The sequence below is a fragment of the Scaptodrosophila lebanonensis genome, unplaced genomic scaffold (assembly GCF_003285725.1).
Source record: "Scaptodrosophila lebanonensis strain 11010-0011.00,11010-0021.00 unplaced genomic scaffold, SlebRS2 tig00001410-arrow-pilon, whole genome shotgun sequence".
Lineage (NCBI taxonomy): Eukaryota > Metazoa > Arthropoda > Insecta > Diptera > Drosophilidae > Scaptodrosophila > Scaptodrosophila lebanonensis.
The window spans coordinates 3,465,568-3,491,698 of record NW_022060738.1 but is presented as its reverse complement, the minus strand read 5'-3'; the positions used below and the strand labels follow the sequence as shown (position 1 = coordinate 3,491,698).

General features: G+C 39.3%; 1 protein-coding gene, 28 non-coding genes and 1 pseudogene across 30 annotated transcripts; all 30 read left to right on the top strand.

Annotated features, from left to right (window-relative positions):
• Positions 1–12: 12 nt before the first annotated feature.
• Positions 13–1,437, top strand: LOC115630615 (dehydrodolichyl diphosphate synthase complex subunit nus1). 2 transcript variants are annotated; one of them, XM_030527241.1, is made up of 3 exons: positions 13–138; positions 191–794; positions 903–1,437. In XM_030527241.1, exons 2-3 carry the CDS (start codon positions 288–290, stop codon positions 1,242–1,244), a joined length of 849 nt encoding a protein of 282 aa, XP_030383101.1. In that variant the 5' UTR covers positions 13–138; positions 191–287; the 3' UTR covers positions 1,245–1,437. The 2 variants fall into 2 exon arrangements, with proteins under 2 accessions (XP_030383101.1, XP_030383102.1); XM_030527242.1 differs by having other exon boundaries at positions 854–1,104.
• A 1,112-nt stretch (positions 1,438–2,549) lies between these two features.
• On the top strand, positions 2,550–2,670 carry LOC115630865 (annotated as a pseudogene).
• A 5,059-nt stretch (positions 2,671–7,729) lies between these two features.
• On the top strand, positions 7,730–7,848 carry LOC115630840. Its single transcript, XR_003996137.1, has one exon. It is a non-coding gene; the product is annotated as a 5S ribosomal RNA (ribosomal RNA).
• Positions 7,849–8,352: 504 nt separating this feature from the next.
• On the top strand, positions 8,353–8,471 carry LOC115630839. Its single transcript, XR_003996136.1, has one exon. It is a non-coding gene; the product is annotated as a 5S ribosomal RNA (ribosomal RNA).
• A 677-nt stretch (positions 8,472–9,148) lies between these two features.
• LOC115630841 lies at positions 9,149–9,267 on the top strand. Its single transcript, XR_003996138.1, has one exon. It is a non-coding gene; the product is annotated as a 5S ribosomal RNA (ribosomal RNA).
• Positions 9,268–9,771: 504 nt separating this feature from the next.
• On the top strand, positions 9,772–9,890 carry LOC115630838. Its single transcript, XR_003996135.1, has one exon. It is a non-coding gene; the product is annotated as a 5S ribosomal RNA (ribosomal RNA).
• Positions 9,891–10,396: 506 nt separating this feature from the next.
• LOC115630837 lies at positions 10,397–10,515 on the top strand. The gene has a single exon (XR_003996134.1). It is a non-coding gene; the product is annotated as a 5S ribosomal RNA (ribosomal RNA).
• Positions 10,516–11,192: 677 nt separating this feature from the next.
• LOC115630835 lies at positions 11,193–11,311 on the top strand. The gene has a single exon (XR_003996133.1). It is a non-coding gene; the product is annotated as a 5S ribosomal RNA (ribosomal RNA).
• A 506-nt stretch (positions 11,312–11,817) lies between these two features.
• Positions 11,818–11,936, top strand: LOC115630833. Its single transcript, XR_003996131.1, has one exon. It is a non-coding gene; the product is annotated as a 5S ribosomal RNA (ribosomal RNA).
• Positions 11,937–12,440: 504 nt separating this feature from the next.
• LOC115630850 lies at positions 12,441–12,559 on the top strand. The gene has a single exon (XR_003996147.1). It is a non-coding gene; the product is annotated as a 5S ribosomal RNA (ribosomal RNA).
• A 677-nt stretch (positions 12,560–13,236) lies between these two features.
• LOC115630857 lies at positions 13,237–13,355 on the top strand. The gene has a single exon (XR_003996153.1). It is a non-coding gene; the product is annotated as a 5S ribosomal RNA (ribosomal RNA).
• Positions 13,356–13,859: 504 nt separating this feature from the next.
• Positions 13,860–13,978, top strand: LOC115630832. The gene has a single exon (XR_003996130.1). It is a non-coding gene; the product is annotated as a 5S ribosomal RNA (ribosomal RNA).
• Positions 13,979–14,484: 506 nt separating this feature from the next.
• On the top strand, positions 14,485–14,603 carry LOC115630831. Its single transcript, XR_003996129.1, has one exon. It is a non-coding gene; the product is annotated as a 5S ribosomal RNA (ribosomal RNA).
• A 506-nt stretch (positions 14,604–15,109) lies between these two features.
• Positions 15,110–15,228, top strand: LOC115630830. Its single transcript, XR_003996128.1, has one exon. It is a non-coding gene; the product is annotated as a 5S ribosomal RNA (ribosomal RNA).
• A 504-nt stretch (positions 15,229–15,732) lies between these two features.
• On the top strand, positions 15,733–15,851 carry LOC115630829. The gene has a single exon (XR_003996127.1). It is a non-coding gene; the product is annotated as a 5S ribosomal RNA (ribosomal RNA).
• A 473-nt stretch (positions 15,852–16,324) lies between these two features.
• LOC115630849 lies at positions 16,325–16,443 on the top strand. The gene has a single exon (XR_003996146.1). It is a non-coding gene; the product is annotated as a 5S ribosomal RNA (ribosomal RNA).
• A 677-nt stretch (positions 16,444–17,120) lies between these two features.
• LOC115630862 lies at positions 17,121–17,239 on the top strand. Its single transcript, XR_003996158.1, has one exon. It is a non-coding gene; the product is annotated as a 5S ribosomal RNA (ribosomal RNA).
• A 504-nt stretch (positions 17,240–17,743) lies between these two features.
• Positions 17,744–17,862, top strand: LOC115630861. Its single transcript, XR_003996157.1, has one exon. It is a non-coding gene; the product is annotated as a 5S ribosomal RNA (ribosomal RNA).
• Positions 17,863–18,367: 505 nt separating this feature from the next.
• LOC115630828 lies at positions 18,368–18,486 on the top strand. The gene has a single exon (XR_003996126.1). It is a non-coding gene; the product is annotated as a 5S ribosomal RNA (ribosomal RNA).
• Positions 18,487–18,990: 504 nt separating this feature from the next.
• On the top strand, positions 18,991–19,109 carry LOC115630860. The gene has a single exon (XR_003996156.1). It is a non-coding gene; the product is annotated as a 5S ribosomal RNA (ribosomal RNA).
• Positions 19,110–19,615: 506 nt separating this feature from the next.
• Positions 19,616–19,734, top strand: LOC115630827. The gene has a single exon (XR_003996125.1). It is a non-coding gene; the product is annotated as a 5S ribosomal RNA (ribosomal RNA).
• Positions 19,735–20,411: 677 nt separating this feature from the next.
• Positions 20,412–20,530, top strand: LOC115630856. Its single transcript, XR_003996152.1, has one exon. It is a non-coding gene; the product is annotated as a 5S ribosomal RNA (ribosomal RNA).
• A 504-nt stretch (positions 20,531–21,034) lies between these two features.
• On the top strand, positions 21,035–21,153 carry LOC115630826. The gene has a single exon (XR_003996124.1). It is a non-coding gene; the product is annotated as a 5S ribosomal RNA (ribosomal RNA).
• A 506-nt stretch (positions 21,154–21,659) lies between these two features.
• LOC115630825 lies at positions 21,660–21,778 on the top strand. Its single transcript, XR_003996123.1, has one exon. It is a non-coding gene; the product is annotated as a 5S ribosomal RNA (ribosomal RNA).
• Positions 21,779–22,455: 677 nt separating this feature from the next.
• LOC115630824 lies at positions 22,456–22,574 on the top strand. Its single transcript, XR_003996122.1, has one exon. It is a non-coding gene; the product is annotated as a 5S ribosomal RNA (ribosomal RNA).
• A 504-nt stretch (positions 22,575–23,078) lies between these two features.
• Positions 23,079–23,197, top strand: LOC115630855. Its single transcript, XR_003996151.1, has one exon. It is a non-coding gene; the product is annotated as a 5S ribosomal RNA (ribosomal RNA).
• A 504-nt stretch (positions 23,198–23,701) lies between these two features.
• On the top strand, positions 23,702–23,820 carry LOC115630822. Its single transcript, XR_003996120.1, has one exon. It is a non-coding gene; the product is annotated as a 5S ribosomal RNA (ribosomal RNA).
• A 504-nt stretch (positions 23,821–24,324) lies between these two features.
• Positions 24,325–24,443, top strand: LOC115630854. Its single transcript, XR_003996150.1, has one exon. It is a non-coding gene; the product is annotated as a 5S ribosomal RNA (ribosomal RNA).
• A 677-nt stretch (positions 24,444–25,120) lies between these two features.
• LOC115630859 lies at positions 25,121–25,239 on the top strand. The gene has a single exon (XR_003996155.1). It is a non-coding gene; the product is annotated as a 5S ribosomal RNA (ribosomal RNA).
• A 504-nt stretch (positions 25,240–25,743) lies between these two features.
• LOC115630821 lies at positions 25,744–25,862 on the top strand. Its single transcript, XR_003996119.1, has one exon. It is a non-coding gene; the product is annotated as a 5S ribosomal RNA (ribosomal RNA).
• Positions 25,863–26,131: the final 269 nt, after the last annotated feature.

The following is a 26,131-nucleotide window of genomic DNA, read 5'->3' as shown; positions in this document are numbered from 1 at the left end:
CAGTCAATTGATGTCGCAGCCCTGGCAGAACACGTATTTCCAACTTAAATTCTATCGCAAAAGTTCGTTAAGTAAAAAAGTTCGAAATGTCGCTTAATAAAGAATACTTTTGATCTGCAGCAGACATTTAAAACAAACGCAAGTGTCTGATTAACAACCTGTTGGTAACTCTCTAACATAAACTTTGTAGGTTATGCCTGTCCCTTGCAGCAGTAACAACACAATTAAGCAGCACAGGAGCGGAGGCAAGAACTGCAAACATTCCAGCCGCAGCTAATGTAAATATTATGGAGCTGCTATATCAATTATTGGGGCGGCTACTTTTTCTCCTGGTCCGTATATATGAACTATTATGGCTACTCCACTTGCGTTTACACGCTCTTGTCTGCCGGTCATATGACTACTGGCGCAGCAAAGCTGCGCGTGAACGCTGCGAGCGTGCGATACTTGAACAATGCAATGCAGAGCTCACTAAACGCCCGCAACATCTGGTTATTGTCGTGTCCCCAGAAGATAGAACCGTTGATGTTCCCCTTTTGGAACGCATATTCAGCTACGCTTGCATCGTAAACATCTATCACATTAGTGTGTACGATACTCGAGAACGCGGCAGTGGGTATGTAGACTTGGAAGAGGTGTGCGAGCGCATGGGTGAAGAGAGGAGCTTGGTGTGGCGGCCCCACCAAATTAAAGAACAAAGGACAAAACCTAATAGTAGTTCTAAGAACAGCAACATGCTGCCAAAAGGCGAAGCGAACGGTTGCAAGCACAGCGCGCAATTTCACGAGCTGCAGGTGAGTAAGAACAAGCAAGCCGATAAGTAGAGCGCTTATCAGTCTTCAATTAACGATAGTTCTCGTCTTATCTACAAGTCCTAATAGCTATCTGCTGTCGTACTGTAGGTAAACCAAATCAGCGCCGCCGACGGCCATGCACTTATAGCCGAGGTATGCCGGGAATTGTATGATAATCGGGGCACCCCGCTGGTCCGAAGTCTACTTGATAAACGTGAAGAACTGACGAACCACATTAGCACGCAGCTCGCCAAACGTCTTGGCTTGACTGTGCCTGAGCCGGAATTGGGTATCATTTTTGCCCGCCAAACATGCACATATGGCCTACTTCCATGGCATGTCCGCTTCACTGAGTTTCACACGCATGTCAGCGGTAGTTACTTTGGCGTTAAAACATTTGCCAATGTGCTCTACAAATACTCGCGTTGCGAACAGCGGTGGGGCAAGTAAGAAAAACCTCTTCATTGTTCATGTAAATATAAAATAAACTAAATTATAGCTAAAAAAAAAAGTTGTCAAAAACAAAAATTAAATCCCACATAGAAATTTAAGTATAATGTTAATGCCCATGTAAAAACAAAACGGGATTTAAACGCTCTATTCTATATACATACACATTTACGAAAAAATTAAAACCATGTTCGATATAAAGTTTGTTATGTACTTGGGTCAGGTGATTTACTAAAGAAATTTATTTTTTTGTTTATCGCAGCTTCTATACGATAACACTAGGCTTCTGATAGGTGATAATTATTATGAAAATATTCTGTACTGGATGCTATTTATGAGGTTTATGCTTAATAAACCATGCTTTATTTCTATTCCAAGTGAAACAACATGGGGTCTATGTTAAAAAAGTTCAAATTTAAAATAAACAGATTGCACAAATTTACATGTAAAGGCATTCATGTGCAATCGAAAACATTCTTGGCTTAAATGCTACAGTTCTTGTTAAGATACATACAACGGTGGACAAAAGTATTTTGACATTAGAAAAATAAAAATGTTACGGAGCTTTTTATACTCTGTACATAAAATGTACAAGAGTATAGTATATTAGGTTTACGGATGGTGCAAAATGTAACATTCATAACGAGGGGGACTCCCATAAAGTATATATATTCTTGATCATCATGACAAGACGAGTCAATCTAGCCCTGAACCACACACATTCACGCATAATTATTCTACTCATACATACATAGTATTTCAAAGTTGGGACAATCGGTAATCAATTAATTCGTGATGAATTAATGCAGATAACACAGTCATCGGCAACCCTATGTCTCTTGCTGGTTGCTGCAACAAATTCGGGATACATATGCTTCGCAACACTTTGTTTAACTCTAAGCAGTGTTATATTTTGAGCATTTTGCTTTACTGCGATAACTTTTATTCTCCAAAGAACTAGTTGAAAATTAAACGGAAGTGTGTTAACACCCCTTCATAATCCATTGACTTAGGTATTCAACAAGAATTTACTCTGCAACAAATTAATTTGTGAACAATTATTGGTTAAGATATGAAACAAAAAAGAAATGGCCCACAGCCGACGATTTGGTTATAACAACAAATTAAAACATTTTGAAGCAGATTTTAAATGAAAATCATGAACAGGGAATGAAATTAGTTAGCACTTGGGCGAAAGGACGTAAGCGTTGAGACAGAACTCAGCATATCTCAAGGATACTTTTGTTTTGAACTCAGTGGCAATGGAATGTCAGCATAAAACACGGTTTCCAACGCTCAGCATTCGCCAACGACCATACCACGCTGAATACATCGGTTCTCGTCTGATCACCGAAATTAAGCAGCGTCGGGCGCGGTTAGTACTTAGATGGGGGGACCGCTTGGGAACACCGCGTGTTTATTTATTTATTTATTTATTTATAAAAAAATCAACAAATTTACTGTCAATAAATAATTGGTAATATTAGAAAGTAAAATAAAAATATTTATAGTATTACATTATAAGTTAAACTTAAAAGATAAGAAAGCCTAAGGGAGAGCTATACAATGACGTCTATTAATGCCTCCGACACGTGGGGGGAATTTTATTTGCCAGTTGGCCAGCTATGCCCCGATTCACAGCCAAATGTGGTCAGAGACATTATAGACCTAACAAACTAAACAAATAGCAAGTAGAAGAGAAGAATTAATTCTACTTAAGAACTAATTAGAAAAAGTAAGGTGTAGAAAGAGGAAGAGGAAAAAGAAAAAATAAGAGGGAAAGAGAGATACAAAGACAGAGAAAGAGAAAGAGGTAAAGAGGTAAATCTCCAACCCGGTGGGGGAAAATTTAAATGCCAGTCCGGCTAGCTATGCCCCGACTCACAGCAGAAGTGGTCAGAGATTTTCCCGAAGATAATTATAAAGAATAATCTTTACCGAACAGAGAGAGAGTTCTGTCGAAAGTAAGTGTGAAAGATCATTATAATTACTGCAAATGACCCGAAAACGATTGTGCAAAGCGTAATCGGTTGTGCATCTAGCCAATATGAACGGCAAATAATTCCTTGTTGGTCTACAAGGAACTGAAAAATTAAGGCGACCTAAGAGGGCAGAGGAGTCAACCTCACCGATAACTAACTTGTGGAGAAAAACTATTCCAAGAACAGTCCTACGATTTTCTAAAGATGGAAGGTTTATAAGTAATAGTCTACTTGAATACGATGGCATCAAAACATTAGGATCCCAGTTAAGTCCGCGTAAAGCAAAAAGCAAGAATTGCTTCTGAACAGATTCAATACGCTCCTGATACTTTCTATACTGTGGACACCAGACACAAGAGCAGTATTCAAGCACAGGGCGTACTAGAGACGTGTACAGAAGTTTGGTAGTATAAGGATCAGTAAATTCCTTGGACCATCGTTTAATGAATCCAAGTACACCCTTAGCTTTATTTACAATGCTAGAAATGTGAAGATTGAAGTTCAATTTGGAATCAAAAAGAACCCCAAGGTCTTCAACAGTCGATATACGCTGCAATGGCACATTGTCAATCGTATATGTGACTAAGAGGGGCAAAGTTCGATGAAAGGTCATGAACTTACATTTAGAGCAATTGAGGTACAAGCGGTTTACTATGCACCAAGATTGCATGCAGTTCAGATCATCCTGCAGGCGTTGAAAATGAAGAGGGTTTTTGTAAGATAGAATAAGTTTCACATCATCAGCATACATAAGTATATAAGAGTGTGACAAGATAGAGGGGAGGTCATTAATAAATAATGTAAAAAGTAAAGGGCCAAGATGACTACCTTGAGGCACACCTGATGATGCATAAACGGGCTTAGAGATATGCGACCTGAGCAAAATTCGTTGGGTCCTATTTTTTAAATAGGACGAAATCCAACGCAACAAATCGGCAGGAAATCCTATGCGGCTAAGCTTAAAGAGCAGAAGGTCATGGTTAACAGAGTCAAATGCTTTACTGAAGTCAGTGTAAACGACATCAGTCTGCATTTTTAGAATAAATGCCTCATTTACCAAAGAAGTAAATTCCAGCAAATTGGTCGTAGTAGACCGTCTCTTAATAAAACCATGTTGAGCAGGAGATATGACAGATTTGCAGAGATGCTGCAAAGTGCCGCAAACTATTTTTTCAAATAATTTTGGTATAGCGGACAACTTTGCAATACCTCTGTAATTCGAAATATCAGACTTACCACCCTTTTTATATAAAGGAATTATAAAAGATTCTCTCCAAATAGCTGGAAAGATTGAAGAACTAAGTGACAGATTAAAAAGTTTAAGCAATGGTTGTAAAAGAGAACTAGAACATTCCTTGAGTACACAACTAGGAATGTTGTCTGCTCCAGGAGAGTACGAAGACTTCAAGGATTTGATAGCAGAAAGTAGACAACTATCAGTAATTATGGGAGCGTAAATAGTGTGGGAAGATGAAATGCTATAAGGATAAGAGGTATTACTAATAGAGACAGAGGAATAAGTTGACTGGAAGAAGTTGGCGAACAAGTCAGCAGCTTCAGAATCATTGCTGGCTTTCTTGTCACCAAGGAAAAATGATGAAGGTAGCGAAGCAGTTTTACGTTTAGAGTTAACGAACTTATAGAACTTTTTAGGGTCCTGTGCAAATTGTATCTTACATCGGGCAAGGTAATTATTATAACACCGTGAGTTAAGAAGGACAAAATTGGATTTCGCTATAGAGTATTTATAGAAGTCAATAGTTAGGCCCGACCGCTTATACTTTTTAAAGCATCTAGATTTAACATTTTTTAAGTTGGAAAGTCGTGGCGAAAACCACGGAGGTTTTGATGACGCAGACGATATGACACAATTTGGGATACAGACATCAAAAAGAGCGTTAATAGTGTCATAGAAAAAATTTAAGGCTATGTTGATATCAACCGCACTATACAGAAAAGACCAATTAGTTGCTAAAATAAGTTCATTAAGCAAAGAAAAATTTCCTTTGTGAAAGCAACGACTTGTTTTATTAGAATTAAGTGTAGGAATTAAGGTGTGATTTGAAAATGACAGAGAGATTTCTAAAGTAGGGTGGTAAGTATCTTCAGGCACTGACAGGGGTGAAGACTTAGAGACAACTGCGCTACTAGGGTCAGTGACATAGACGAGATCAAGCATTCTACTAAGGTGATTAGGTATATGATTAATTTGAAACAAAGAAAGGTCCAACAGGCAATCCAAAAATTCATGGTCTGCAGAGGGCACCAAATAATTTGATTCATTGAGGTATGACCATTCTATGTTGGGCAAATTAAAATCACCTACCACAACAAACGCGTCGCTGTCACGAAGATGAGTAAAAATTTCTTTAATACAAGTTATATGTTGCATATAAACCTGAACATCAGAAGAGGGAGGTATGTACGAGCAAGTGATGTATAGAACAAAAGACGGAAAAGTTACTTTAACAGCAACAAATTCAACATCATTTGGCACATCTACATCAATGATTTCCGACCGAAGGTTGGATTTGACTGCAATCAGTACGCCTCCACCTCGACGACTCGGACGATCACGACGAAAGATACAAAAGTCATCTGATAAAATTTCGTTATCAAAAATCGTGGGGTTTAACCACGTTTCTGAAAACGCAATAATATTCGAATCGAAAGAAAAACTGCTCAAAAATAAATTGCCAAGCTTGGACAAAAGTCCCCTAACATTCTGATACAGAATATTAAGCGAAAAGGATCGCGAGCCTAGTTTTTTGAAGCCAAACTTGACGTTGGTTTCGAAGAAAGATTGGACTGTAAATCAACAGGCAGTGACGAAACTCGTTTTTTCTGCCTGAACTCATGAACAATCATATGTGGAGGCCAAAATTTTGGATCACATATAATTGTAAAAGCTTCCGGCGGAACACTTATTTTAAACGAGGCTATTTCACGAGGCTCAGCAAAACTAAACTTCGAAATAGACACACTAGCTGTCGATTTACTAGCAATATAGGCTGCTAAGGATTCACAAGTGGTATCAGAAGATAATCTAGATACAAAAACTTGTTTTCGGGGAGCTATCACAGTAAGAGACGGAGGCTGAGGAAGAGCTGGAATTGACGCACTTTCAGCAGTAACTGATGAAACTACAGGGGATAGTGCAGGGGATTTGGCAGTGCAAGCTTTTTTAGAAGATTTTTTAGAAGCTTTCGAGGCAACTGCTGACTTGCTTACTGCAGGAGGTTCCATTAATGGGGCTACTGCGACTTCAGCAGGAGAAGGCATAGGGGAAGTTTCAAACAAATTTCCAGGGGAAGCAGACAACGAGATTACCGGCGATAAATCGAGATGCCCTGGTGAACATGGGCGTGATGAGGTTGACGGGGCCGAGCAAGGCGGTACCTCTAAAAATTGAGGCTCTAACCTACGCTTGGGCGGAGACACAAACCAATATTGACTAAGCAACTCTTCACCAGAGTCAAACTCAGTTGAGAGTTGCTTAGTTATTTTTTGCAATTTAAGAAATTTATCTCTCACGTTATTATACATACGTGAGAAATTAAATTGTGTGCCAATGCATACAGGGCATGACCACTTCAAACCACCACAGCCTTTTTTAGGTGAGTAGATTCTATCGAGGTCACGACCATTTAATCCAGCACATTTAATATGCATAAAATTCTCACACAACCAACAGCTAACAAACCGAAGTTGATCGGAATCAATTGCATCTTTAAAAGTGCAAGACTTGTTGCAGCACGACATTATGGGCGGAATAAATACGAGTGTAAATGATTTCAATATGTGAGTTAGCGCAAAGCGTAAGAAAAACGGTATAAGCACAAACAGAGAAAAAAAAACTAAGCGGCACTGAGATAAAGCTTTTAGGTACTGCAGCAAACAAGCAACAACAACAAGGCTGAGTGGGAGCGAAGACGCACAAAGAGAGGGCTACCGCGAACACACACACAAACTTTTTGCAAGCAAAGATAGCTGTTGGCATCAGTCAATGACAACTTTTTGCCTTTTTGCATTGCCTCTTGCTGGTTGCTGCAACAAATTCGGGATACATATGCTTCGCAACACTTTGTTTAACTCTAAGCAGTGTTATATTTTGAGCATTTTGCTTTACTGCGATAACTTTTATTCTCCAAAGAACTAGTTGAAAATTAAACGGAAGTGTGTTAACACCCCTTCATAATCCATTGACTTAGGTATTCAACAAGAATTTACTTTGCCACAAATTAATTTGTGAACAATTATTGGTTAAGATATGAAACAAAAAAGAAATGGCCCACAGCCGACGATTTGGTTATAACAACAAATTAAAACATTTTGAAGCAGATTTTAAATGAAAATCATGAACAGGGAATGAAATTAGTTAGCACTTGGGCGAAAGGACGTAAGCGTTGAGACAGAACTCAGCATATCTCAAGGATACTTTTGTTTTGAACTCAGTGGCAATGGAATGTCAGCATAAAACACGGTTTCCAACGCTCAGCATTCGCCAACGACCATACCACGCTGAATACATCGGTTCTCGTCTGATCACCGAAATTAAGCAGCGTCGGGCGCGGTTAGTACTTAGATGGGGGACCGCTTGGGAACACCGCGTGTTGTTGGCATCAGTCAATGACAACTTTTTGCCTTTTTGCATTGCCTCTTGCTGGTTGCTGCAACAAATTCGGGATACATATGCTTCGCAACACTTTGTTTAACTCTAAGCAGTGTTATATTTTGAGCATTTTGCTTTACTGCGATAACTTTTATTCTCCAAAGAACTAGTTGAAAATTAAACGGAAGTGTGTTAACACCCCTTCATAATTCATTGACTTAGTTATTCAACAAGAATTTACTCTGCAACAAATTAATTTGTGAACAATTATTGGTTAAGATATGAAACAAAAAAGAAATGGCCCACAGCCGACGATTTGGTTATAACAACAAATTAAAACATTTTGAAGCAGATTTTAAATGAAAATCATGAACAGGGAATGAAATTAGTTAGCACTTGGGCGAAAGGACGTAAGCGTTGAGACAGAACTCAGCATATCTCAAGGATACTTTTGTTTTGAACTCAGTGGCAATGGAATGTCAGCATAAAACACGGTTTCCAACGCTCAGCATTCGCCAACGACCATACCACGCTGAATACATCGGTTCTCGTCTGATCACCGAAATTAAGCAGCGTCGGGCGCGGTTAGTACTTAGATGGGGGACCGCTTGGGAACACCGCGTGTTGTTGGCATCAGTCAATGACAACTTTTTGCCTTTTTGCATTGCCTCTTGCTGGTTGCTGCAACAAATTCGGGATACATATGCTTCGCAACACTTTGTTTAACTCTAAGCAGTGTTATATTTTGAGCATTTTGCTTTACTGCGATAACTTTTATTCTCCAAAGAACTAGTTGAAAATTAAACGGAAGTGTGTTAACACCCCTTCATAATCCATTGACTTAGTTATTCAACAAGAATTTACTCTGCAACAAATTAATTTGTGAACAATTATTGGTTAAGATATGAAACAAAAAAGAAATGGCCCACAGCCGACGATTTGGTTATAACAACAAATTAAAACATTTTGAAGCAGATTTTAAATGAAAATCATGAACAGGGAATGAAATTAGTTAGCACTTGGGCGAAAGGACGTAAGCGTTGAGACAGAACTCAGCATATCTCAAGGATACTTTTGTTTTGAACTCAGTGGCAATGGAATGTCAGCATAAAACACGGTTTCCAACGCTCAGCATTCGCCAACGACCATACCACGCTGAATACATCGGTTCTCGTCTGAAATTAGTAAGCACTTGGGCGAAAGGACGTAAGCGTTGGGACAGAACTCAGCATATCTCAAGGATACTTTTGTTTTGAACTCAGTGGCAATGGAATGTCAGCATAAAACACGGTTTCCAACGCTCAGCATTCGCCAACGACCATACCACGCTGAATACATCGGTTCTCGTCTGATCACCGAAATTAAGCAGCGTCGGGCGCGATTAGTACTTAGATGGGGGACCGCTTGGGAACACCGCGTGTTGTTGGCATCAGTCAATGACAACTTTTTGCCTTTTTGCATTGCCTCTTGCTGGTTGCTGCAACAAATTCGGGATACATATGCTTCGCAACACTTTGTTTAACTCTAAGCAGTGTTATATTTTGAGCATTTTGCTTTACTGCGATAACTTTTATTCTCCAAAGAACTAGTTGAAAATTAAACGGAAGTGTGTTAACACCCCTTCATAATTCATTGACTTAGTTATTCAACAAGAATTTACTCTGCAACAAATTAATTTGTGAACAATTATTGGTTAAGATATGAAACAAAAAAGAAATGGCCCACAGCCGACGATTTGGTTATAACAACAAATTAAAACATTTTGAAGCAGATTTTAAATGAAAATCATGTACAGGGAATGAAATTAGTAAGCACTTGGGCGAAAGGACGTAAGCGTTGAGACAGAACTCAGCATATCTCAAGGATACTTTTGTTTTGAACTCAGTGGCAATGGAATGTCAGCATAAAACACGGTTTCCAACGCTCAGCATTCGCCAACGACCATACCACGCTGAATACATCGGTTCTCGTCTGATCACCGAAATTAAGCAGCGTCGGGCGCGGTTAGTACTTAGATGGGGGACCGCTTGGGAACACCGCGTGTTGTTGGCATCAGTCAATGACAACTTTTTGCCTTTTTGCATTGCCTCTTGCTGGTTGCTGCAACAAATTCGGGATACATATGCTTCGCAACACTTTGTTTAACTCTAAGCAGTGTTATATTTTGAGCATTTTGCTTTACTGCGATAACTTTTATTCTCCAAAGAACTAGTTGAAAATTAAACGGAAGTGTGTTAACCCCCTTCATAATCCATTTTGACTTAGGTATTCAACAAGAATTTACTTTGCAACAAATTAATTTGTGAACAATTATTGGTTAAGATATGAAACAAAAAAGAAATTGCCCACAGCCGACGATTTATTTATACAAACAAATTAAAACAATTTTGAAGCAGATTTTAAATGAAAATTATGTACAGGGAATGAAATTAGTAAGCACTTGGGCGAAAGGACGTAAGCGTTGGGACAGAACTCAGCATATCTCAAGGATACTTTTGTTTTGAACTCAGTGGCAATGGAATGTCAGCATAAAACACGGTTTCCAACGCTCAGCATTCGCCAACGACCATACCACGCTGAATACATCGGTTCTCGTCTGATCACCGAAATTAAGCAGCGTCGGGCGCGGTTAGTACTTAGATGGGGGACCGCTTGGGAACACCGCGTGTTGTTGGCATCAGTCAATGACAACTTTTTGCCTTTTTGCATTGCCTCTTGCTGGTTGCTGCAACAAATTCGGGATACATATGCTTCGCAACACTTTGTTTAACTCTAAGCAGTGTTATATTTTGAGCATTTTGCTTTACTGCGATAACTTTTATTCTCCAAAGAACTAGTTGAAAATTAAACGGAAGTGTGTTAACACCCCTTCATAATTCATTGACTTAGTTATTCAACAAGAATTTACTCTGCAACAAATTAATTTGTGAACAATTATTGGTTAAGATATGAAACAAAAAAGAAATGGCCCACAGCCGACGATTTGGTTATAACAACAAATTAAAACATTTTGAAGCAGATTTTAAATGAAAATCATGAACAGGGAATGAAATTAGTTAGCACTTGGGCGAAAGGACGTAAGCGTTGAGACAGAACTCAGCATATCTCAAGGATACTTTTGTTTTGAACTCAGTGGCAATGGAATGTCAGCATAAAACACGGTTTCCAACGCTCAGCATTCGCCAACGACCATACCACGCTGAATACATCGGTTCTCGTCTGAAATTAGTAAGCACTTGGGCGAAAGGACGTAAGCGTTGGGACAGAACTCAGCATATCTCAAGGATACTTTTGTTTTGAACTCAGTGGCAATGGAATGTCAGCATAAAACACGGTTTCCAACGCTCAGCATTCGCCAACGACCATACCACGCTGAATACATCGGTTCTCGTCTGATCACCGAAATTAAGCAGCGTCGGGCGCGGTTAGTACTTAGATGGGGGACCGCTTGGGAACACCGCGTGTTGTTGGCATCAGTCAATGACAACTTTTTGCCTTTTTGCATTGCCTCTTGCTGGTTGCTGCAACAAATTCGGGATACATATGCTTCGCAACACTTTGTTTAACTCTAAGCAGTGTTATATTTTGAGCATTTTGCTTTACTGCGATAACTTTTATTCTCCAAAGAACTAGTTGAAAATTAAACGGAAGTGTGTTAACCCCCTTCATAATCCATTTTGACTTAGGTATTCAACAAGAATTTACTTTGCAACAAATTAATTTGTGAACAATTATTGGTTAAGATATGAAACAAAAAAGAAATTGCCCACAGCCGACGATTTATTTATACAAACAAATTAAAACAATTTTGAAGCAGATTTTAAATGAAAATTATGTACAGGGAATGAAATTAGTAAGCACTTGGGCGAAAGGACGTAAGCGTTGGGACAGAACTCAGCATATCTCAAGGATACTTTTGTTTTGAACTCAGTGGCAATGGAATGTCAGCATAAAACACGGTTTCCAACGCTCAGCATTCGCCAACGACCATACCACGCTGAATACATCGGTTCTCGTCTGATCACCGAAATTAAGCAGCGTCGGGCGCGGTTAGTACTTAGATGGGGGACCGCTTGGGAACACCGCGTGTTGTTGGCATCAGTCAATGACAACTTTTTGCCTTTTTGCATTGCCTCTTGCTGGTTGCTGCAACAAATTCGGGATACATATGCTTCGCAACACTTTGTTTAACTCTAAGCAGTGTTATATTTTGAGCATTTTGCTTTACTGCGATAACTTTTATTCTCCAAAGAACTAGTTGAAAATTAAACGGAAGTGTGTTAACACCCCTTCATAATTCATTGACTTAGTTATTCAACAAGAATTTACTCTGCAACAAATTAATTTGTGAACAATTATTGGTTAAGATATGAAACAAAAAAGAAATGGCCCACAGCCGACGATTTGGTTATAACAACAAATTAAAACATTTTGAAGCAGATTTTAAATGAAAATCATGAACAGGGAATGAAATTAGTTAGCACTTGGGCGAAAGGACGTAAGCGTTGAGACAGAACTCAGCATATCTCAAGGATACTTTTGTTTTGAACTCAGTGGCAATGGAATGTCAGCATAAAACACGGTTTCCAACGCTCAGCATTCGCCAACGACCATACCACGCTGAATACATCGGTTCTCGTCTGATCACCGAAATTAAGCAGCGTCGGGCGCGGTTAGTACTTAGATGGAGGACCGCTTGGGAACACCGCGTGTTGTTGGCATCAGTCAATGACAACTTTTTGCCTTTTTGCATTGCCTCTTGCTGGTTGCTGCAACAAATTCGGGATACATATGCTTCGCAACACTTTGTTTAACTCTAAGCAGTGTTATATTTTGAGCATTTTGCTTTACTGCGATAACTTTTATTCTCCAAAGAACTAGTTGAAAATTAAACGGAAGTGTGTTAACACCCCTTCATAATTCATTGACTTAGTTATTCAACAAGAATTTACTCTGCAACAAATTAATTTGTGAACAATTATTGGTTAAGATATGAAACAAAAAAGAAATGGCCCACAGCCGACGATTTGGTTATAACAACAAATTAAAACATTTTGAAGCAGATTTTAAATGAAAATCATGAACAGGGAATGAAATTAGTTAGCACTTGGGCGAAAGGACGTAAGCGTTGAGACAGAACTCAGCATATCTCAAGGATACTTTTGTTTTGAACTCAGTGGCAATGGAATGTCAGCATAAAACACGGTTTCCAACGCTCAGCATTCGCCAACGACCATACCACGCTGAATACATCGGTTCTCGTCTGAAATTAGTAAGCACTTGGGCGAAAGGACGTAAGCGTTGGGACAGAACTCAGCATATCTCAAGGATACTTTTGTTTTGAACTCAGTGGCAATGGAATGTCAGCATAAAACACGGTTTCCAACGCTCAGCATTCGCCAACGACCATACCACGCTGAATACATCGATTCTCGTCTGATCACCGAAATTAAGCAGCGTCGGGCGCGGTTAGTACTTAGATGGGGGACCTCTTGGGAACACCGCGTGTTGTTGGCATCAGTCAATGACAACTTTTTGCCTTTTTGCATTGCCTCTTGCTGGTTGCTGCAACAAATTCGGGATACATATGCTTCGCAACACTTTGTTTAACTCTAAGCAGTGTTATATTTTGAGCATTTTGCTTTACTGCGATAACTTTTATTCTCCAAAGAACTAGTTGAAAATTAAACGGAAGTGTGTTAACACCCCTTCATAATTCATTGACTTAGTTATTCAACAAGAATTTACTCTGCAACAAATTAATTTGTGAACAATTATTGGTTAAGATATGAAACAAAAAAGAAATGGCCCACAGCCGACGATTTGGTTATAACAACAAATTAAAACATTTTGAAGCAGATTTTAAATGAAAATCATGTACAGGGAATGAAATTAGTAAGCACTTGGGCGAAAGGACGTAAGCGTTGAGACAGAACTCAGCATATCTCAAGGATACTTTTGTTTTGAACTCAGTGGCAATGGAATGTCAGCATAAAACACGGTTTCCAACGCTCAGCATTCGCCAACGACCATACCACGCTGAATACATCGGTTCTCGTCTGATCACCGAAATTAAGCAGCGTCGGGCGCGGTTAGTACTTAGATGGGGGACCGCTTGGGAACACCGCGTGTTGTTGGCATCAGTCAATGACAACTTTTTGCCTTTTTGCATTGCCTCTTGCTGGTTGCTGCAACAAATTCGGGATACATATGCTTCGCAACACTTTGTTTAACTCTAAGCAGTGTTATATTTTGAGCATTTTGCTTTACTGCGATAACTTTTATTCTCCAAAGAACTAGTTGAAAATTAAACGGAAGTGTGTTAACCCCCTTCATAATCCATTTTGACTTAGGTATTCAACAAGAATTTACTTTGCAACAAATTAATTTGTGAACAATTATTGGTTAAGATATGAAACAAAAAAGAAATTGCCCACAGCCGACGATTTATTTATACAAACAAATTAAAACAATTTTGAAGCAGATTTTAAATGAAAATCATGTACAGGGAATGAAATTAGTAAGCACTTGGGCGAAAGGACGTAAGCGTTGAGACAGAACTCAGCATATCTCAAGGATACTTTTGTTTTGAACTCAGTGGCAATGGAATGTCAGCATAAAACACGGTTTCCAACGCTCAGCATTCGCCAACGACCATACCACGCTGAATACATCGGTTCTCGTCTGATCACCGAAATTAAGCAGCGTCGGGCGCGGTTAGTACTTAGATGGGGGACCGCTTGGGAACACCGCGTGTTGTTGGCATCAGTCAATGACAACTTTTTGCCTTTTTGCATTGCCTCTTGCTGGTTGCTGCAACAAATTCGGGATACATATGCTTCGCAACACTTTGTTTAACTCTAAGCAGTGTTATATTTTGAGCATTTTGCTTTACTGCGATAACTTTTATTCTCCAAAGAACTAGTTGAAAATTAAACGGAAGTGTGTTAACCCCCTTCATAATCCATTTTGACTTAGGTATTCAACAAGAATTTACTTTGCAACAAATTAATTTGTGAACAATTATTGGTTAAGATATGAAACAAAAAAGAAATTGCCCACAGCCGACGATTTATTTATACAAACAAATTAAAACAATTTTGAAGCAGATTTTAAATGAAAATTATGTACAGGGAATGAAATTAGTAAGCACTTGGGCGAAAGGACGTAAGCGTTGGGACAGAACTCAGCATATCTCAAGGATACTTTTGTTTTGAACTCAGTGGCAATGGAATGTCAGCATAAAACACGGTTTCCAACGCTCAGCATTCGCCAACGACCATACCACGCTGAATACATCGGTTCTCGTCTGATCACCGAAATTAAGCAGCGTCGGGCGCGGTTAGTACTTAGATGGGGGACCGCTTGGGAACACCGCGTGTTGTTGGCATCAGTCAATGACAACTTTTTGCCTTTTTGCATTGCCTCTTGCTGGTTGCTGCAACAAATTCGGGATACATATGCTTCGCAACACTTTGTTTAACTCTAAGCAGTGTTATATTTTGAGCATTTTGCTTTACTGCGATAACTTTTATTCTCCAAAGAACTAGTTGAAAATTAAACGGAAGTGTGTTAACACCCCTTCATAATCCATTGACTTAGTTATTCAACAAGAATTTACTCTGCAACAAATTAATTTGTGAACAATTATTGGTTAAGATATGAAACAAAAAAGAAATGGCCCACAGCCGACGATTTGGTTATAACAACAAATTAAAACATTTTGAAGCAGATTTTAAATGAAAATCATGTACAGGGAATGAAATTAGTAAGCACTTGGGCGAAAGGACGTAAGCGTTGAGACAGAACTCAGCATATCTCAAGGATACTTTTGTTTTGAACTCAGTGGCAATGGAATGTCAGCATAAAACACGGTTTCCAACGCTCAGCATTCGCCAACGACCATACCACGCTGAATACATCGGTTCTCGTCTGATCACCGAAATTAAGCAGCGTCGGGCGCGGTTAGTACTTAGATGGGGGACCGCTTGGGAACACCGCGTGTTGTTGGCATCAGTCAATGACAACTTTTTGCCTTTTTGCATTGCCTCTTGCTGGTTGCTGCAACAAATTCGGGATACATTTTGATATATTTTGAGCATTTTGCTTTACTGCGATAACTTTTATTCTCCAAAGAACTAGTTGAAAATTAAACGGAAGTGTGTTAACACCCCTTCATAATTCATTGACTTAGTTATTCAACAAGAATTTACTCTGCAACAAATTAATTTGTGAACAATTATTGGTTAAGATATGAAACAAAAAAGAAATGGCCCACAGCCGACGATTTGGTTATAACAACAAATTAAAACATTTTGAAGCAGATTTTAAATGAAAATCATGAACAGGGAATGAAATTAGTTAGCACTTGGGCGAAAGGACGTAAGCGTTGAGACAGAACTCAGCATATCTCAAGGATACTTTTGTTTTGAACTCAGTGGCAATGGAATGTCAGCATAAAACACGGTTTCCAACGCTCAGCATTCGCCAACGACCATACCACGCTGAATACATCGGTTCTCGTCTGATCACCGAAATTAAGCAGCGTCGGGCGCGGTTAGTACTTAGATGGAGGACCGCTTGGGAACACCGCGTGTTGTTGGCATCAGTCAATGACAACTTTTTGCCTTTTTGCATTGCCTCTTGCTGGTTGCTGCAACAAATTCGGGATACATATGCTTCGCAACACTTTGTTTAACTCTAAGCAGTGTTATATTTTGAGCATTTTGCTTTACTGCGATAACTTTTATTCTCCAAAGAACTAGTTGAAAATTAAACGGAAGTGTGTTAACACCCCTTCATAATCCATTGACTTAGTTATTCAACAAGAATTTACTCTGCAACAAATTAATTTGTGAACAATTATTGGTTAAGATATGAAACAAAAAAGAAATGGCCCACAGCCGACGATTTGGTTATAACAACAAATTAAAACATTTTGAAGCAGATTTTAAATGAAAATCATGAACAGGGAATGAAATTAGTTAGCACTTGGGCGAAAGGACGTAAGCGTTGAGACAGAACTCAGCATATCTCAAGGATACTTTTGTTTTGAACTCAGTGGCAATGGAATGTCAGCATAAAACACGGTTTCCAACGCTCAGCATTCGCCAACGACCATACCACGCTGAATACATCGGTTCTCGTCTGAAATTAGTAAGCACTTGGGCGAAAGGACGTAAGCGTTGGGACAGAACTCAGCATATCTCAAGGATACTTTTGTTTTGAACTCAGTGGCAATGGAATGTCAGCATAAAACACGGTTTCCAACGCTCAGCATTCGCCAACGACCATACCACGCTGAATACATCGATTCTCGTCTGATCACCGAAATTAAGCAGCGTCGGGCGCGGTTAGTACTTAGATGGGGGACCGCTTGGGAACACCGCGTGTTGTTGGCATCAGTCAATGACAACTTTTTGCCTTTTTGCATTGCCTCTTGCTGGTTGCTGCAACAAATTCGGGATACATATGCTTCGCAACACTTTGTTTAACTCTAAGCAGTGTTATATTTTGAGCATTTTGCTTTACTGCGATAACTTTTATTCTCCAAAGAACTAGTTGAAAATTAAACGGAAGTGTGTTAACACCCCTTCATAATTCATTGACTTAGTTATTCAACAAGAATTTACTCTGCAACAAATTAATTTGTGAACAATTATTGGTTAAGATATGAAACAAAAAAGAAATGGCCCACAGCCGACGATTTGGTTATAACAACAAATTAAAACATTTTGAAGCAGATTTTAAATGAAAATCATGAACAGGGAATGAAATTAGTTAGCACTTGGGCGAAAGGACGTAAGCGTTGGGACAGAACTCAGCATATCTCAAGGATACTTTTGTTTTGAACTCAGTGGCAATGGAATGTCAGCATAAAACACGGTTTCCAACGCTCAGCATTCGCCAACGACCATACCACGCTGAATACATCGATTCTCGTCTGATCACCGAAATTAAGCAGCGTCGGGCGCGGTTAGTACTTAGATGGGGGACCGCTTGGGAACACCGCGTGTTGTTGGCATCAGTCAATGACAACTTTTTGCCTTTTTGCATTGCCTCTTGCTGGTTGCTGCAACAAATTCGGGATACATATGCTTCGCAACACTTTGTTTAACTCTAAGCAGTGTTATATTTTGAGCATTTTGCTTTACTGCGATAACTTTTATTCTCCAAAGAACTAGTTGAAAATTAAACGGAAGTGTGTTAACACCCCTTCATAATCCATTGACTTAGTTATTCAACAAGAATTTACTCTGCAACAAATTAATTTGTGAACAATTATTGGTTAAGATATGAAACAAAAAAGAAATTGCCCACAGCCGACGATTTATTTATACAAACAAATTAAAACAATTTTGAAGCAGATTTTAAATGAAAATTATGTACAGGGAATGAAATTAGTAAGCACTTGGGCGAAAGGACGTAAGCGTTGGGACAGAACTCAGCATATCTCAAGGATACTTTTGTTTTGAACTCAGTGGCAATGGAATGTCAGCATAAAACACGGTTTCCAACGCTCAGCATTCGCCAACGACCATACCACGCTGAATACATCGGTTCTCGTCTGATCACCGAAATTAAGCAGCGTCGGGCGCGGTTAGTACTTAGATGGGGGACCGCTTGGGAACACCGCGTGTTGTTGGCATCAGTCAATGACAACTTTTTGCCTTTTTGCATTGCCTCTTGCTGGTTGCTGCAACAAATTGGGGATACATATGCTTCGCAACACTTTGTTTAACTCTAAGCAGTGTTATATTTTGAGCATTTTGCTTTACTGCGATAACTTTTATTCTCCAAAGAACTAGTTGAAAATTAAACGGAAGTGTGTTAACACCCCTTCATAATTCATTGACTTAGTTATTCAACAAGAATTTACTCTGCAACAAATTAATTTGTGAACAATTATTGGTTAAGATATGAAACAAAAAAGAAATGGCCCACAGCCGACGATTTGGTTATAACAACAAATTAAAACATTTTGAAGCAGATTTTAAATGAAAATCATGAACAGGGAATGAAATTAGTTAGCACTTGGGCGAAAGGACGTAAGCGTTGGGACAGAACTCAGCATATCTCAAGGATACTTTTGTTTTGAACTCAGTGGCAATGGAATGTCAGCATAAAACACGGTTTCCAACGCTCAGCATTCGCCAACGACCATACCACGCTGAATACATCGATTCTCGTCTGATCACCGAAATTAAGCAGCGTCGGGCGCGGTTAGTACTTAGATGGGGGACCGCTTGGGAACACCGCGTGTTGTTGGCATCAGTCAATGACAACTTTTTGCCTTTTTGCATTGCCTCTTGCTGGTTGCTGCAACAAATTCGGGATACATATGCTTCGCAACACTTTGTTTAACTCTAAGCAGTGTTATATTTTGAGCATTTTGCTTTACTGCGATAACTTTTATTCTCCAAAGAACTAGTTGAAAATTAAACGGAAGTGTGTTAACCCCCTTCATAATCCATTTTGACTTAGGTATTCAACAAGAATTTACTTTGCAACAAATTAATTTGTGAACAATTATTGGTTAAGATATGAAACAAAAAAGAAATTGCCCACAGCCGACGATTTATTTATACAAACAAATTAAAACAATTTTGAAGCAGATTTTAAATGAAAATTATGTACAGGGAATGAAATTAGTAAGCACTTGGGCGAAAGGACGTAAGCGTTGGGACAGAACTCAGCATATCTCAAGGATACTTTTGTTTTGAACTCAGTGGCAATGGAATGTCAGCATAAAACACGGTTTCCAACGCTCAGCATTCGCCAACGACCATACCACGCTGAATACATCGGTTCTCGTCTGATCACCGAAATTAAGCAGCGTCGGGCGCGGTTAGTACTTAGATGGGGGACCGCTTGGGAACACCGCGTGTTGTTGGCATCAGTCAATGACAACTTTTTGCCTTTTTGCATTGCCTCTTGCTGGTTGCTGCAACAAATTCGGGATACATATGCTTCGCAACACTTTGTTTAACTCTAAGCAGTGTTATATTTTGAGCATTTTGCTTTACTGCGATAACTTTTATTCTCCAAAGAACTAGTTGAAAATTAAACGGAAGTGTGTTAACACCCCTTCATAATCCATTGACTTAGTTATTCAACAAGAATTTACTCTTCAACAAATTAATTTGTGAACAATTATTGGTTAAGATATGAAACAAAAAAGAAATGGCCCACAGCCGACGATTTGGTTATAACAACAAATTAAAACATTTTGAAGCAGATTTTAAATGAAAATCATGAACAGGGAATGAAATTAGTTAGCACTTGGGCGAAAGGACGTAAGCGTTGAGACAGAACTCAGCATATCTCAAGGATACTTTTGTTTTGAACTCAGTGGCAATGGAATGTCAGCATAAAACACGGTTTCCAACGCTCAGCATTCGCCAACGACCATACCACGCTGAATACATCGGTTCTCGTCTGAAATTAGTAAGCACTTGGGCGAAAGGACGTAAGCGTTGGGACAGAACTCAGCATATCTCAAGGATACTTTTGTTTTGAACTCAGTGGCAATGGAATGTCAGCATAAAACACGGTTTCCAACGCTCAGCATTCGCCAACGACCATACCACGCTGAATACATCGGTTCTCGTCTGATCTCCGAAATTAAGCAGCGTCGGGCGCGATTAGTACTTAGATGGGGGACCGCTTGGGAACACCGCGTGTTGTTGGCATCAGTCAATGACAACTTTTTGCCTTTTTGCATTGCCTCTTGCTGGTTGCTGCAACAAATTCGGGATACATATGCTTCGCAACACTTTGTTTAACTCTAAGCAGTGTTATATTTTGAGCATTTTGCTTTACTGCGATAACTTTTATTCTCCAAAGAACTAGTTGAAAATTAAACGGAAGTGTGTTAACACCCCTTCATAATTCATTGACTTAGTTATTCAACAAGAATTTACTCTGCAACAAATTAATTTGTGAACAATTATTGGTTAAGATATGAAACAAAAAAGAAATGGCCCACAGCCGACGATTTGGTTATAACAACAAATTAAAACATTTTGAAGCAGATTTTAAATGAAAATCATGTACAGGGAATGAAATTAGTAAGCACTTGGGCGAAAGGACGTAAGCGTTGAGACAGAACTCAGCATATCTCAAGGATACTTTTGTTTTGAACTCAGTGGCAATGGAATGTCAGCATAAAACACGGTTTCCAACGCTCAGCATTCGCCAACGACCATACCACGCTGAATACATCGGTTCTCGTCTGATCACCGAAATTAAGCAGCGTCGGGCGCGGTTAGTACTTAGATGGGGGACCGCTTGGGAACACCGCGTGTTGTTGGCATCAGTCAATGACAACTTTTTGCCTTTTTGCATTGCCTCTTGCTGGTTGCTGCAACAAATTCGGGATACATATGCTTCGCAACACTTTGTTTAACTCTAAGCAGTGTTATATTTTGAGCATTTTGCTTTACTGCGATAACTTTTATTCTCCAAAGAACTAGTTGAAAATTAAACGGAAGTGTGTTAACCCCCTTCATAATCCATTTTGACTTAGGTATTCAACAAGAATTTACTTTGCCACAAATTAATTTGTGAACAATTATTGGTTAAGATATGAAACAAAAAAGAAATTGCCCACAGCCGACGATTTATTTATACAAACAAATTAAAACAATTTTGAAGCAGATTTTAAATGAAAATTATGTACAGGGAATGAAATTAGTAAGCACTTGGGCGAAAGGACGTAAGCGTTGGGACAGAACTCAGCATATCTCAAGGATACTTTTGTTTTGAACTCAGTGGCAATGGAATGTCAGCATAAAACACGGTTTCCAACGCTCAGCATTCGCCAACGACCATACCACGCTGAATACATCGGTTCTCGTCTGATCACCGAAATTAAGCAGCGTCGGGCGCGGTTAGTACTTAGATGGGGGACCGCTTGGGAACACCGCGTGTTGTTGGCATCAGTCAATGACAACTTTTTGCCTTTTTGCATTGCCTCTTGCTGGTTGCTGCAACAAATTCGGGATACATATGCTTCGCAACACTTTGTTTAACTCTAAGCAGTGTTATATTTTGAGCATTTTGCTTTACTGCGATAACTTTTATTCTCCAAAGAACTAGTTGAAAATTAAACGGAAGTGTGTTAACACCCCTTCATAATTCATTGACTTAGTTATTCAACAAGAATTTACTCTGCAACAAATTAATTTGTGCACAATTATTGGTTAAGATATGAAACAAAAAAGAAATGGCCCACAGCCGACGATTTGGTTATAACAACAAATTAAAACATTTTGAAGCAGATTTTAAATGAAAATCATGTACAGGGAATGAAATTAGTAAGCACTTGGGCGGAAGGACGTAAGCGTTGAGACAGAACTCAGCATATCTCAAGGATACTTTTGTTTTCAACTCAGTGGCAATGGAATGTCAGCATAAAACACGGTTTCCAACGCTCAGCATTCGCCAACGACCATACCACGCTGAATACATCGGTTCTCGTCTGAAATTAGTAAGCACTTGGGCGAAAGGACGTAAGCGTTGGGACAGAACTCAGCATATCTCAAGGATACTTTTGTTTTGAACTCAGTGGCAATGGAATGTCAGCATAAAACACGGTTTCCAACGCTCAGCATTCGCCAACGACCATACCACGCTGAATACATCGGTTCTCGTCTGATCACCGAAATTAAGCAGCGTCGGGCGCGGTTAGTACTTAGATGGGGGACCGCTTGGGAACACCGCGTGTTGTTGGCATCAGTCAATGACAACTTTTTGCCTTTTTGCATTGCCTCTTGCTGGTTGCTGCAACAAATTCGGGATACATATACTTCGCAACACTTTGTTTAACTCTAAGCAGTGTTATATTTTGAGCATTTTGCTTTACTGCGATAACTTTTATTCTCCAAAGAACTAGTTGAAAATTAAACGGAAGTGTGTTAACACCCCTTCATAATTCATTGACTTAGTTATTCAACAAGAATTTACTCTGCAACAAATTAATTTGTGAACAATTATTGGTTAAGATATGAAACAAAAAAGAAATGGCCCACAGCCGACGATTTGGTTATAACAACAAATTAAAACATTTTGAAGCAGATTTTAAATGAAAATCATGAACAGGGAATGAAATTAGTTACCACTTGGGCGAAAGGACGTAAGCGTTGAGACAGAACTCAGCATATCTCAAGGATACTTTTGTTTTGAACTCAGTGGCAATGGAATGTCAGCATAAAACACGGTTTCCAACGCTCAGCATTCGCCAACGACCATACCACGCTCAATACATCGGTTCTCGTCTGATCACCGAAATTAAGCAGCGTCGGGCGCGGTTAGTACTTAGATGGGGGACCGCTTGGGAACACCGCGTGTTGTTGGCATCAGTCAATGACAACTTTTTGCCTTTTTGCATTGCCTCTTGCTGGTTGCTGCAACAAATTCGGGATACATATGCTTCGCAACACTTTGTTTAACTCTAAGCAGTGTTATATTTTGAGCATTTTGCTTTACTGCGATAACTTTTATTCTCCAAAGAACTAGTTGAAAATTAAACGGAAGTGTGTTAACACCCCTTCATAATTCATTGACTTAGTTATTCAACAAGAATTTACTCTGCAACAAATTAATTTGTGAACAATTATTGGTTAAGATATGAAACAAAAAAGAAATGGCCCACAGCCGACGATTTGGTTATAACAACAAATTAAAACATTTTGAAGCAGATTTTAAATGAAAATCATGTACAGGGAATGAAATTAGTAAGCACTTGGGCGAAAGGACGTAAGCGTTGAGACAGAACTCAGCATATCTCAAGGATACTTTTGTTTTGAACTCAGTGGCAATGGAATGTCAGCATAAAACACGGTTTCCAACGCTCAGCATTCGCCAACGACCATACCACGCTGAATACATCGGTTCTCGTCTGATCACCGAAATTAAGCAGCGTCGGGCGCGGTTAGTACTTAGATGGGGGACCGCTTGGGAACACCGCGTGTTGTTGGCATCAGTCAATGACAACTTTTTGCCTTTTTGCATTGCCTCTTGCTGGTTGCTGCAACAAATTCGGGATACATATACTTCGCAACACTTTGTTTAACTCTAAGCAGTGTTATATTTTGAGCATTTTGCTTTACTGCGATAACTTTTATTCTCCAAAGAACTAGTTGAAAATTAAACGGAAGTGTGTTAACACCCCTTCATAATTCATTGACTTAGTTATTCAACAAGAATTTACTCTGCAACAAATTAATTTGTGAACAATTATTGGTTAAGATATGAAACAAAAAAGAAATGGCCCACAGCCGACGATTTGGTTATAACAACAAATTAAAACATTTTGAAGCAGATTTTAAATGAAAATCATGAACAGGGAATGAAATTAGTTACCACTTGGGCGAAAGGACGTAAGCGTTGAGACAGAACTCAGCATATCTCAAGGATACTTTTGTTTTGAACTCAGTGGCAATGGAATGTCAGCATAAAACACGGTTTCCAACGCTCAGCATTCGCCAACGACCATACCACGCTCAATACATCGGTTCTCGTCTGATCACCGAAATTAAGCAGCGTCGGGCGCGGTTAGTACTTAGATGGGGGACCGCTTGGGAACACCGCGTGTTGTTGGCATCAGTCAATGACAACTTTTTGCCTTTTTGCATTGCCTCTTGCTGGTTGCTGCAACAAATTCGGGATACATATGCTTCGCAACACTTTGTTTAACTCTAAGCAGTGTTATATTTTGAGCATTTTGCTTTACTGCGATAACTTTTATTCTCCAAAGAACTAGTTGAAAATTAAACGGAAGTGTGTTAACACCCCTTCATAATTCATTGACTTAGTTATTCAACAAGAATTTACTCTGCAACAAATTAATTTGTGAACAATTATTGGTTAAGATATGAAACAAAAAAGAAATGGCCCACAGCCGACGATTTGGTTATAACAACAAATTAAAACATTTTGAAGCAGATTTTAAATGAAAATCATGAACAGGGAATGAAATTAGTTAGCACTTGGGCGAAAGGACGTAAGCGTTGAGACAGAACTCAGCATATCTCAAGGATACTTTTGTTTTGAACTCAGTGGCAATGGAATGTCAGCATAAAACACGGTTTCCAACGCTCAGCATTCGCCAACGACCATACCACGCTGAATACATCGGTTCTCGTCTGAAATTAGTAAGCACTTGGGCGAAAGGACGTAAGCGTTGGGACAGAACTCAGCATATCTCAAGGATACTTTTGTTTTGAACTCAGTGGCAATGGAATGTCAGCATAAAACACGGTTTCCAACGCTCAGCATTCGCCAACGACCATACCACGCTGAATACATCGATTCTCGTCTGATCACCGAAATTAAGCAGCGTCGGGCGCGGTTAGTACTTAGATGGGGGACCGCTTGGGAACACCGCGTGTTGTTGGCATCAGTCAATGACAACTTTTTGCCTTTTTGCATTGCCTCTTGCTGGTTGCTGCAACAAATTCGGGATACATATGCTTCGCAACACTTTGTTTAACTCTAAGCAGTGTTATATTTTGAGCATTTTGCTTTACTGCGATAACTTTTATTCTCCAAAGAACTAGTTGAAAATTAAACGGAAGTGTGTTAACACCCCTTCATAATTCATTGACTTAGTTATTCAACAAGAATTTACTCTGCAACAAATTAATTTGTGAACAATTATTGGTTAAGATATGAAACAAAAAAGAAATGGCCCACAGCCGACGATTTGGTTATAACAACAAATTAAAACATTTTGAAGCAGATTTTAAATGAAAATCATGAACAGGGAATGAAATTAGTTAGCACTTGGGCGAAAGGACGTAAGCGTTGAGACAGAACTCAGCATATCTCAAGGATACTTTTGTTTTGAACTCAGTGGCAATGGAATGTCAGCATAAAACACGGTTTCCAACGCTCAGCATTCGCCAACGACCATACCACGCTGAATACATCGGTTCTCGTCTGATCACCGAAATTAAGCAGCGTCGGGCGCGGTTAGTACTTAGATGGGGGACCGCTTGGGAACACCGCGTGTTGTTGGCATCAGTCAATGACAACTTTTTGCCTTTTTGCATTGCCTCTTGCTGGTTGCTGCAACAAATTCGGGATACATATGCTTCGCAACACTTTGTTTAACTCTAAGCAGTGTTATATTTTGAGCATTTTGCTTTACTGCGATAACTTTTATTCTCCAAAGAACTAGTTGAAAATTAAACGGAAGTGTGTTAACACCCCTTCATAATTCATTGACTTAGTTATTCAACAAGAATTTACTCTGCAACAAATTAATTTGTGCACAATTATTGGTTAAG

Coding starts and splice junctions, on each gene's coding strand:
- LOC115630615 (XM_030527241.1), top strand. CDS start 288: ATGGAGCTGCTATATCAATTATTGGGGCGGCTACTTTTTCTCCTGGTC. Junction 795..902: donor CGCAATTTCACGAGCTGCAG/GTGAGTAAGAAC, acceptor GTCGTACTGTAG/GTAAACCAAATCAGCGCCGC.